The sequence below is a fragment of the Nannospalax galili genome, unplaced genomic scaffold (genome assembly GCF_000622305.1).
Source record: "Nannospalax galili isolate Female #2095 unplaced genomic scaffold, S.galili_v1.0 scaffold1189, whole genome shotgun sequence".
Taxonomy (NCBI): Eukaryota; Metazoa; Chordata; class Mammalia; order Rodentia; family Spalacidae; genus Nannospalax; species Nannospalax galili.
This window is the reverse complement of record NW_008360313.1, coordinates 2,560,289-2,571,953: the sequence shown is the minus strand read 5'-3', so window position 1 is coordinate 2,571,953 and position 11,665 is coordinate 2,560,289. Positions and strand designations below refer to the sequence as shown.

At 36.6% G+C, this 11,665-nt stretch overlaps 1 protein-coding gene across 13 annotated transcripts in view; it reads left to right on the top strand.

The window, feature by feature from the left end:
- Positions 1 to 11,665, top strand: part of Dcaf6 (DDB1 and CUL4 associated factor 6) — a gene marked incomplete at its 5' end in the record, with an annotated part of 86,825 nt that overhangs the window by 30,170 nt on the left and 44,990 nt on the right. For 9 of the 13 annotated variants that reach the window (XR_003848057.1, XM_017796063.1, XM_017796061.1 and 6 more), the window contains 1 exon segment: positions 7,178 to 7,237. Coding sequence is in view for 10 of the 11 variants with exons in the window: in XM_017796063.1 (XP_017651552.1) it covers positions 7,178 to 7,237 (60 nt within the window). 13 annotated transcript variants of the gene reach the window in all.

The window sequence follows — 11,665 nt, the reverse complement described above, 5'->3', positions numbered from 1 at the left end:
CATATAAAAAGTTAGGGCTCAGTGGTGGAACACTTGCCTAGTGTGCCTAAGGCTCTAGGTTTGATCCCACAGTGCTATAAGAAAGCAAAAGAGTTGTTAGAAGATTTTTAAGCCCCCTTCAATTCAGCTATAACTTTTTCATCAGAGTCTTCTAGGGATTTTTTAAATTTAAAGTAATGTGCAATGGGGCTGGAGAGATGGCTCAGTGGTTAAGAGCACTGACTACTCTTGCAGAGGACTGGAGTTCAATTCCCAGCATCCACATGGTGGGTATGAACCGTCCTTAACTCCAATTCCAGGGGAATCCGAAACCCTCTTCTGACCTCTGTGGCATTGTACAACACAGGTGCACTCACATGAAGGCAATACACTCATACACATTAAAAAAATATATAAATTAAAAAAATAATAATGTACACATGACTAGGGGTATATCTGTGTTTGAGTGCTTGTCTAACATAGCAGAACCGTGGGTTTGGGTCCCAGGATCACTGAAGAAAAACACAAATGTCAAAGTAATGCTGTGTGATTTTTGGTGTGAAAGGAAATGAGACTGGTGACCCAAATGCTGCTCCCCATGCTGACCCCAAGCCTCCTTTGCTCTCTGAAGCCAACATGAATAAACCTACCCTAAAAGAACTTTGGGCAAATGTAAATGATAATACTTCAAAACTAAATTCCCAAAATAAAAGTTTTCCAATGTAGAATATATTGCTTTACAATGTTTTAGTTTGGGGCACGAGAGATGGCTCAGCAGATAAGAGTACTGGCTTCTCTCGCATAGGGTGCAGATTTGGTTTCCAGCACCCACATGGCAGCTAACAACTGTCGGTAACTCCCAAATTCAGGGAATCTGACACCCTATGATATTGATGTATTTACAAGCAGGAAAAACAGTGGTACACATAAGAACAAAAAGCAGTTTTTTCCCTAGATCTTGGGAAGTACACCTTAAATCACTTAGGCAATATATTATAACTTATTTTCTAAGGTTTTAGGAAGCACAACATAGCAAGCTTTCAGTGATTACTTGTCATTTAGGAGTGTTTTGAGACAGAATCTCACTATATACTCCAAGGCTACCTTTGAACTTGGTCCTGTTATCCTCCTGAGTGTTGGGATTAGAGTCATGTACCACATGCAGCCTAGTATTCTTATTTGTGGTTTGTTTTTTGTTTTTTGTTTTTGACATATGGTTTTGCTACATATCTCAGGCTGATCATGACCTTGCAACCCTCCTACCATACCCCACTGAGTTCTGAGGTTACAGGCCATGTTACCTTGGGCAGTTCTATAATTTTATTAAACAGAATTTTAAAAATTATATTTGTTTGTGCGCATGTGTTTGTGTATGTATGCACACATGCACAGGTGTCACAGTGTTTATGTGAAGGTCAGAGGACAACTTGCGGGAGTCAGTTCTTATTTTCTACAGTGTAGGTCCTGGGGATCCAACTCAAGTCAGTCAGGCTTGAAGTCAAGTCCATTTACCTGCTTAGCCACCTCACCAGCTGAATTTCTTTTTTAATTTAGTTTTTATTTATTTTTATTTTATGTGTATGAGTGTTTTGCCCACATGTATATAAGTACACCACATGTATATACCACCTGTGCCCATGGAAGCCAGAAGTGGGCATTGGGTTCCTTGGAACTAGAACCCAAGTTCTACAGATGGTTGTTAGCTGCCAGGTGGGTTCTGGGAACTGAACTTAGGTCCTCTGGAAGAGCAGCCAGTTCTCTTAACCCATCTCTCCTGCCCCCAGTTTGTTTTTTTTTTTTAATCATGAAATTTTGATTTTTTTCTCTTCATATCACTGAATTAGACTGGCTGAATTCTTGTTCCTCACCCGGTGACTAGATGACCTTGGGAAAATCATTTGGCTATTGTATCTTAGTTTCCCAATTACTAATTTATTTAGATAATGTAGCCAACCACAATTTACAGAGAGAAGGCATAAAGATGAATTAGACAGGAGCTGGAGAGATGGTCCAGCATTTAAGAGCACTGCTGCTCTTGAAGAGGACCTGAATTTAGTTCTAGCACTCACATCAGGCAACTCATAACCACCTGTAAATCTAGCTCCAGGAGATTCTACATGAATGTAGCATATACAACACACACACACACACACACTAACACAAACATAAATTTAAATTTAAAAGCTGAGACAATATTGTAGGTACAGTTTCTCCTTATGAGAGAGCATCATCTTACTTATCTTTCACTTACTACTTCAAAATGTCCTGCCCAGACCATTTAAGGTCGATAGCATTGAGGATTCAGAGTGAGCTATTTGTAGATTTATCAGATGAGTCCTAGATAGCTATGGCAGAGGCACTTAGCATATGGCTGTTTTAAAGCCCAAGTCTTTCTTTTCCATTTCAGATGCCCTGAAGTCATGGGTTGCTGGCTCCTGCTCAGAGTGTCAACACCCTGTGGATTCTGCTGGTACTGGCCCAACCACCACAGAGCCCCACTGGAGCATGGAGCCAGCCTAGAAAGGGTCAGGTAGGAACTGTTTTTTCACTTTATGGCACGGTTTTGCCAATTGGAAAAACAATTAAAAAGTAATTTTTATACCCAGTTAGGGTATAAAACATTGGTGATTATTTTTGAAAAGGGCTTTTCAAAACTGAGCCATATTGGAGAAAATCAGCACTTAACCTATCTTGGGCAGGCAGGCTCTGTATACCATCAGCTTCCATAGTTCTCATAGTGACAGTCTTGTAGCACTTCTCAAATGGATGTGTTTGATCTATCTTTTAGCATATATAAGTAGTTAATAAATCAGGCATAATAATGGTCTAATTTTGGAAGCATTTGTTAATTACCTTGACTGGCAGAGTCCTAAGGAAAACTACTGGTGAATCTCTTAGAATTTTATATGATAATTAGATGATTATATATAACATGTTTTTTTTTTGAAAAAAAAATTTGGTTCATTCTTTATTAGCTATATAATTTGGTTTAGTTACACAGTAAACCATTCTGCTACATTTTTCTTGATGCCCCCTCACATATTTTCAGAATTGAGGCTATTAATATTAAATGAAAAATTATGTTAACTCATTATTGTCATTATACTATGCTAACTAGACCTTGTGAATAAGGAAGAAAATGTTTGCTAGATTGGTTTGTAAGACGTGTTTGATGACAAAGGATGAATCATATTCAGCAAAAACATCAGTAACATATCTATGAGATTTTGGGCATGCCATAATATCCCCTAAAATTTTATACCTTGAAATTTCTAATAAAGGAAAAAGAGACCAATTTTTGGGGGGTCTTTGTTTTGAGACAGGGTCTCTCTGTAGCCCTAGCCAGCCTAGAACTCACTGTGTAGACAAGGCTGACCTCAGTCTTATTGGGATCTGCCTGTCTTTGCCTCTCAGTGCTGGGATTAAAGGCATGTACCACCATACTTGGTGAAGAGGCCAGTTTTTGATGTACTTTGAAATAGCTAGTCAACATACACCATAACTGAATATGTTCTGCCAGCCTATTTATTGTAACATTCATAAGGCTATGAATTTTCCATAGTTTTAAGAACATTTTTGTCTCATTCTTTTTGACTCAGTTCCATAGCTCAAAAAAAAAAGAAACAGAAACATACTACTAACATGGATTATCCTCACATAGTGTGTGGCCCCATTTTATAGATGTACGTAGTACGACTTAGACAATTTAAATGACTTGTTCACAGTTAATATATTACTGAGTGAAAAGCTATTCAAACTCAAGACGTATGGCTGAAGAATTTTTGTTACATGTTAGGCTATAATTTTCTGTTTTTCTGCAGTTGAAAAAATTCTGGTGTGGGGGTACTAAAGGATTTTCTCAATACCAGACTGCAAAATTTTCAGAAATATACAGTAATTGACCATGACATACATTGACTTTAGTACTAAATCATTTATTGCTTTACATTTATAATAACTACTTTTAAACACTTCAAATATATCAACTAACCATACTGCTTTTAGTGATGGACAATATATTATGGTTTTTATTCTGTGATGCTTTCTGAAATACTTTACATAGATAAGGGGTAGAATATGCAAACAGTTGTAGCAGTCAGTTTAAGTTTGTACATTTTTTTTCCTGATTGTGGACACAGTGTAATCAGCTGCTTTAATCTTCTGCCACCGTACCTTCCCTGCCATGACCCTCAAAACTGTGAGCCAAAATAAAACCTTCCCACCTTAAAAAAAAAGTTTGTACATTTTTTAATATTTGCTATTTTGATGGTTATTGTGTTAACATTTGGATGTATTTCTGTTATAGGGGTTATAGGCATTTTATTTATAAACAGTGTTACAAAAGCATGTCACATAAACGTGTTTATGTTAGGAAAATAATCCTTCTAAAAGCAGTTGTGTGTGCTTAAGATTATAAAAAGTAAATGCAATGACAAAATGCATTTCTTCCTGAATATTTTTAGCCTTTAAAAGATGTTGGGGCTGAGCTGGTGAGATGGCTCAGTGGGTACAGGCCCTGTCACCTAAGTCTAATGACCCACATTTGATCCTTGGGATCTATGTGATGGAAGGACAGTACTGACTCCCACAGGCTGTCTCTCTGACTTCTACATACCCACCATGGTGTATAAATATACACAAAATAAATAAATAAAAATGTAACTTAAATTTTTTAAAGACATAAGAACAAATAATTTCTTAGAAATACAAAGTTGTGACAAACTAAAACGATAAAAAGAGATACCTTTAGTTAATAGTGTAGTTGGTTTTTTTTTTTTTAATAAGTCTTACTGTGTCAGTATTTTGAATGCTTTGAGATTGAAAACACAGTTTTATGGAGTTTATGACATTCAAGATTTTCATTAATTTTATTTCAAGAAGATTTATGCATTTCATAGCATTTGTAGATAAAATTTTGGAGACTTTATAGTTGTCTTAAGATTCTTAATTATTATAGGAGAGCACAATGAAGTGTATAATGGATCCAAAGGGATGAACTATGTTTTATAATTTTAAGAAGGCTTTCTGCTCCCCACTTTGGAAAATATAATTGCATGCTCTTCAAAATGACACAGTTGGCAATGTTAGATCTGAAATGGGTAAGAACTCATTTTAAAAAAGAAAGTAATGAGTCAGGGAAATGGTTCAACAGGTAAAAGTGCTTGCTGCCAAGCCTGATCTCTGAGTTCTAGCCTCAGGACCCACATAGTGGAAGGAAAGGAAAGACTGCTGGAAATGGCACTAGGGGTGGAGAGGAGGGAAGGAGACAGGGATGGAGATGGACATTTGATTAAAACACTATCCTTCTCACTTTCTTGTGTAGTAAAGATTTAACGCTCTGATGAAGAGGTGCTGTGTCAGAATAAAATAAAGCTGGGTGTGGTGGCGCACACCTTTAATTCCAGCAGAGGCAGGTGGATCTCTGAGAGTTCAAGACCAGCCTGGTCTCTAGTGAGTTCCAGGCCAGCTGGGACTACAAGGAGACCCTCTCTGAGCTACTGTGAGAAAAAAAAAAAAAAAAAAAAAAAAAGAAAAAGAAAAAAAGAATAAAATAAAAGCTTCAGCTTTTAGAATACTGATCATGGTTTATCAACACCTGTGAGTAGACAGGTATGATATTAGAAGGTGGAAGATTCTGGTAGCAGGTGTCAGACTTCTACATGTACAAGTAAAAACAATATTATATCAAATGATATAAAATTGATGTGGATCCAGTCAGTATATATTGAAAAATTTCCCTTAGCTATTCAGTTAAGGATAATCTTGACACACCTACTTAGGAGAAACGAAATGTCCTATGGGTGTAGCTAGTGATTAGCAAAGTGTCTTACTAACAACAACATACACTAAGAACTAGAGCAAAGGATATTAGGAATTAGGAATAGTTTTTACATTTGATATAGAACTGTATTTGTTACCTATGTTTTCCCCTTGTACTGTAGCTTCCCTGGGACACTGGAGCATCTATGGGTTGGCTATCCTTTATCCACAATGCTTGTGGACCAGAAGTATTTCAGATTTATTTGTTTTTTTTTTAATATTTACATATAGCTACTAAAATGTCTTAGGAATGGTACTTAAGTCTAAATAGGAAATTCATTTTGCTTTCTATATAATATAGAAACATCAAAGGTAATTTTATCTGGTTGTTTTAGTGTACCTGTACTCTGATGTGATCTATCACATAAGGTCAGAATTTCCACTTGTGTCATAACAGCACTAAGAAAAGTTTTGGGTTTTGGAACATTTTCAGATAAGGGATTTTTAGCCTGCATGTCCCAGCACTTGGGTTAGTTACTTGATCCTTAAGTTTATCAGGGAGAAAGGAGAAGCTAAAAATGTTGCTGATTATCAAATCAAGAGTTACTAACACCAGACAAGTGCTCTTTCCATTTTAATATGCTATTGTCCTTTATACCAGTGTTTTTCAAATGTTAGAGCCCATTAATAAAATAAACTCTCACACAAAGACCCAGTGTACCCAACAGCTCAGAATAAAGGTGTGTACTGTTGGAAGCCAGAATGGAAAGCCCAAACATTAAGCTTTCTTCTTGCCTCTTTTTCTACCAGGTACCTGTATACAGAAACCTAAGCTTTCACAGAGTCTAGTTTCATTATGCACAGTATACTATAGAGTTTTTAAAGGTACATGTTTCTTTAAAGGTAATTAATTCATTAAATATTTTCCCTACAAACCTTTTTTTTTTTTTTGTTGTTGTTGTTGTTGTTGTTGAACATCCTGACTCCTTATTTAGCTCATGGTACAGCAAACAGCATCTCACAAAGTCTAGTGAGCATCTCATTTCATGCTTTGAATCCCCCAAGGCAGGATGGAAGCCATCTTAAGAGCTGGTGAGGGAGTTTAAGAAGGGCTAGGTGTCTTCTCTTTGTGGAGATACTCTATTTCTGCTACACCTATCTTGCCCCTTGTGTCTGTACTAAATGAATGTGATTAAAGGTATGTGCATGGAGATAGAAGAATTATTTTCTCAACTCATTCTCAAAGTTGCTAAATGCTTGCCTGGAATAACATCTTAAGCACATGCCCCTGCTTACTCACTGCTTGGAAAATAATACCACAGTACTTATTTTTGTTCCCCACCCCGTACATTTGTTTCTTAAGCTTAGAGATTATCATGACATTGCTGTGCAGTTTTCTGCTGCTTGCTTTTAAGTTGAAATCTCATTTTTGTTTCAGATTCTCCTTCTTCTGTGGTTAACAAACAGCTCGGATCCATGTCACTTGATGAGCAACAGGGTGCGTGCAACAGGAGATGCGCTATGCCCATTCATCCATAGTTTTATTGCAATGCATAACCAAAGTTCTTTCTCACTTTTTCATAGCATTTCATTTTGATTATGGTCTTACAGTCAGTATTTTGTGAACTAAATTATCCTATATGGTATTGTTCAGAAAGGGCCCTTTTGGCCTATATAAATTATGTTCTTTATAAGCTAAGTTCTGCCTTTGACCTTTTATAACAACTTTGAAGTCTCACCCTATAACAATTTGTAATGCCTATGTTATAACTATTTTTATTTTAGATATATATCATAAATTGTATAGAACTGTGGGTATAAGGTTAGCATACTGCCTATTTAGAAGCCATTTGAACATAGTAATATTCCGTATTATTAGGTTGTCATGATAATGACACTTGGGTTTGTGTCAGATTTACATGATGGTGAAACTCAAGATCTTGGTATTTTTTGTTTTGATTTTTTGAGACACAGTCTATGAGGCCCAGGCTGGGCTTGAATTCCCAGTGGTCTTGCCTTAGCCTCCCTCCTGAGTGCTAGGATTACAGCCAGACTGCCACCCCTTCCAGCTTTGATACCTTGAACTAGAAGCACTGTACTTATGAATCCAGGGATAAACTTAAAGTCAGCAGGGAAAACATCCTCTACTTCCAGTTGTACTTTGAAGGAGAAAAGGTATAGAATCAAACTTAAAGCCTTAAAGAGAACCAGATGATGGGGCTGGAGACATGGCTCATCAGTTAAGAACACTGGTGGTTCTTGCAGAATACCCAGGTTCGAATCCCAGCACCCACATGCCAGCTAACAACTGTCTGTAATTGCAGTGCACACTTCTGTCCTCCGCCAGCATTGCATGACATGGATGCATTTACCTGCACCCAGGCAATACACGCATACACTTAAAAATAATTTTAAAAAATGGAGAACCAGATGAGATACATAGATTTCTTATCAATCGATAAGTACTAGCAGGTCCAGTGCAGCACAGAGAGAGATTGGTATAGGAAGACATTCTAACAAAAAGGGGTACATGAAAAGAAGCGTGAAGAAAGGAAGACTGTAAGAAACTATAGTACCTTGTTTAGAATTAAGGCAATGGCTTATTATCTCAACTCAGAATTCTCTAAAGTATTCTAAGCATTTTGTGACATAATATATAATAATGTTAGTGGTATTAAGCCATCAAGAGTAACTTAAAATATTTCAATATTTATTTACTTATTTATTTCTCTGTGTGTGGTATGCATGTGTATGTGGGAGGCAGGAAGCAATGCTATGGTGAGTGCTTGTGTGGTGATCAGAGGATAGCTTGTGGAGTTAGTTCTTTCCTTCTACCACATGGGTTCCAGGGGTTGACCTATTAGGCTTGATGACAAGCACCTTTATCTGCTGAGCAATCTCTCTGGCCTAGTTTCACTTATCTCTATTGAAAAAGGCAGGTGTACTTTGTAGGTTTTACAATTTTTTTTAAGTAGAGTAAAATCTGTAAGATTTGGTTGGCTGAAAGTTGATGTACATGGAATAATTCAGTTCGTAACTATAAGGGGAAATGAAAATATTTCTCTAGTAACTGTTTGGTATGAAATAGATCTAATTTTAACTGTTTTCTTAGAGAAATGTTCAGAAACTGATTTTAAAACAAATTAGAAACTTCTGACTTCTCATCTTAAATAACTTTTTGTAAATATGTATTATAGGGTTTTGGGGGGATTTTTTTGTTGTTTTGTTTGTTTGTTTTCTGTTCTTGAAAAACAAAGAAAACCAGGCACGGTGACTTTTGCTTCTAATCCCAGCACTCGAGTCTGATGCAGGAGGATTGCCATGAGTTACAGAATGAGAGCCTATCTTTAAAAAACAAAGAACAAAATGAGAAAATAAAAAAGGAAAAGAAAAAAATGAATTTGAAAAATATAAAATTAAGCATGTTTTATTTTTATATATTTATTATAGAAGTATTAACAGAATAATAAAGTGGAATACAATTGTAGCATTGTATTGTATTAGACTGTAACCAAATTCATATTCTATTTACCTACATAGAATAATTTCCTTAGATTTATGCTAAATACTATATTCAGTTGGTGCTTCACTTATATGTGATATGGGGTGCAAGAAAAGAGAACAGTCAAGTAAGTTTAACTCCCAAAGTTTTGGCCTCAGTGACTAGGTGAATGGGAGATGCTGTTTGGTAGGGTTGACCAGCCTGCAGGTAGAAATAGGAGGTTCTTTGTTTGGGGGACCATGTAATGTATAATTTGTCATTCAGTCATAAAAGTGGAGAGGTTGCATGAGGTCAAATATTGTGTTTGGCAGAAGCTGTGTTATAATAGACTATTGTAAATGTAGTTTTTGATAAGACCTGAGCAGAAACATCGTGATGATGGGAAATAACCTAGGCACTTCACATAGGCTTACCTGTAACAATGAGTCTTAGTTACCTGATGATAACTTGTACTATGAAAGTGGAGAAAGACTGCCTGCCATCATTCTACCTCTCCTAGACTAATGTAATAACTTCTTAACTGGCCTTCTCTTAGCCACTCAAGCCACCACCTATTCTCTACTAGTAGACAGAGTCATCCTTCCTTTGAAAATGTTTATGTACCCTTATCTAAGTTTCTAATTGCTTACTTTAGCCCTTCAAAACTACTAAATCTATCCTTGTCTTTAGAAGCCAGATATGAGCTGGCTTGTATTTCTCTAGTCTCCTTTTTAGCTACTCTTTTCTCACTACGTTCCTGCCAAGTAGTCTATTTTCCATTCTGCTAACACTGAGCTCCTTTCCTTTCAGATACCTTTTTTAAAAAATATTTTATTTATCGTTATTATTTTTTAATGTGTGTGAGTGTATTGCCTGCACATGTGTGAGTGCACCCGTGTCGTGCAATGACACAGAGGTCAGAAGAGGGCTTTGGATTCCCCTGGAGCTGGAGTTAAGGACGGTTCTTAGCCGCCATGTGGGTGCTGGGAATCGAACCCGGCTCCTCTGCAAGAGCAGTCAGTGCTCTTAACTGCTGAGCCATCTCTCCAGCCCCCCTTTCAGATATCTTAAACATACTTTTCCCACCTCCAAACTTTGTTTTTATTAAGCATCTTCTACTTCGAGTATCACTTAATTTCTCAAAATAATGAGTTCCCAATCTGTAGTAGTTTCCCCTTTTCTTTTTTGTGACTTGTTACTCTCATTAGATTTACAATTGTGTGTGTGCCTAGGGATTTGTTACATGTAAACTTCTCTATTCTACATGTTGTTTTCATATAGAGTGTCTGTAATCAAACTATTGGAAATTTCATGTGGGCAAAATTAGAGATGACTGGATGTAAGATTGAAACCATAAGAGCATGTAGGATCACTGTTGTAATCCACTGAAGAGACAATGAGGTAATCCAATCTAAGGCAGTCGAGGTAGGAAATGAGTAAATTTTGAAAGTATTTGAGTAGAATGAATGAGCCTTGACTGGGCATGTAGCTAAGTGGTATATTGCTTGTCTTATTTAGCATGAGTTCGATCTCTAGCACTACATCATAATAATAACAATAATAATAGCAAAAGTAATAAGTGGAATTTTGAAACTCCAAGGTGGAGGTAAAGATTGGGAATCATCTAAATATAATTGGAAAAGGAGGAGTGAATGAGATTGTTTATGGAAAGATGATGAAGTAAAAAGACAGTCTACCCTTTAAGGATTTGGCAAATGAAGCTGAAAAAAAATGATTTGAGAAGTATAATAGGGCAGAAGGAGAACTCTGGATCTGAAGTCCGGAGAAAAGAAATTCAAGGAGAGGCCAGTCAAGAGTATCTTGTGAAATAGTGGTGTCAAATATAAAAAAAATCTAAGAACATCCTTTGAGTTGGCAGTATGTGGGCTTTTGGTGCTTGGATATTGCAGTTTGAGTTATTATGTGGAGGCAGAAGCCATATGGCAAGTGAGGAGAAAAGTTTCGAAAGATAGACATTGATACATAGTTGCTGCTTTTTTGCCCCTGTAAGTTAAATTAAGAATAAAAGGAGGGTGCTGGAGAGATGACTCAGTAGTTAAAAGCCCCACTATTCTTCCAGAGGACCCGGGTTTGATTTCTAGCACCCACATGGTGACTAACAATCGTCTGTAACTCCAGTTCCAGGGAACCCGATGCCCTCTTCTGAACTCCTTGGGCATTGCAGAACATGGGTTTATTTACATACATGGAAGCATTTTCAAAAAAAAAAAAAAAAAAAAAAAAAAAAAAAAAAAAAAAGAATAAAAGGGCAAAAGTTAATGCCTGGGAGAGGGTTGTATAAAACTGACAGTAAGATTAAGCAGAATGTATAGAATAAGCAGAAAGATTCTTCATTAAAGATATAAGGAGTAGATGTCCCAGATGTATTATTTCAAGTTTGTTGATCTTTATCAAGATTGCTCTTCTGAATTTTACCCTGTAGAA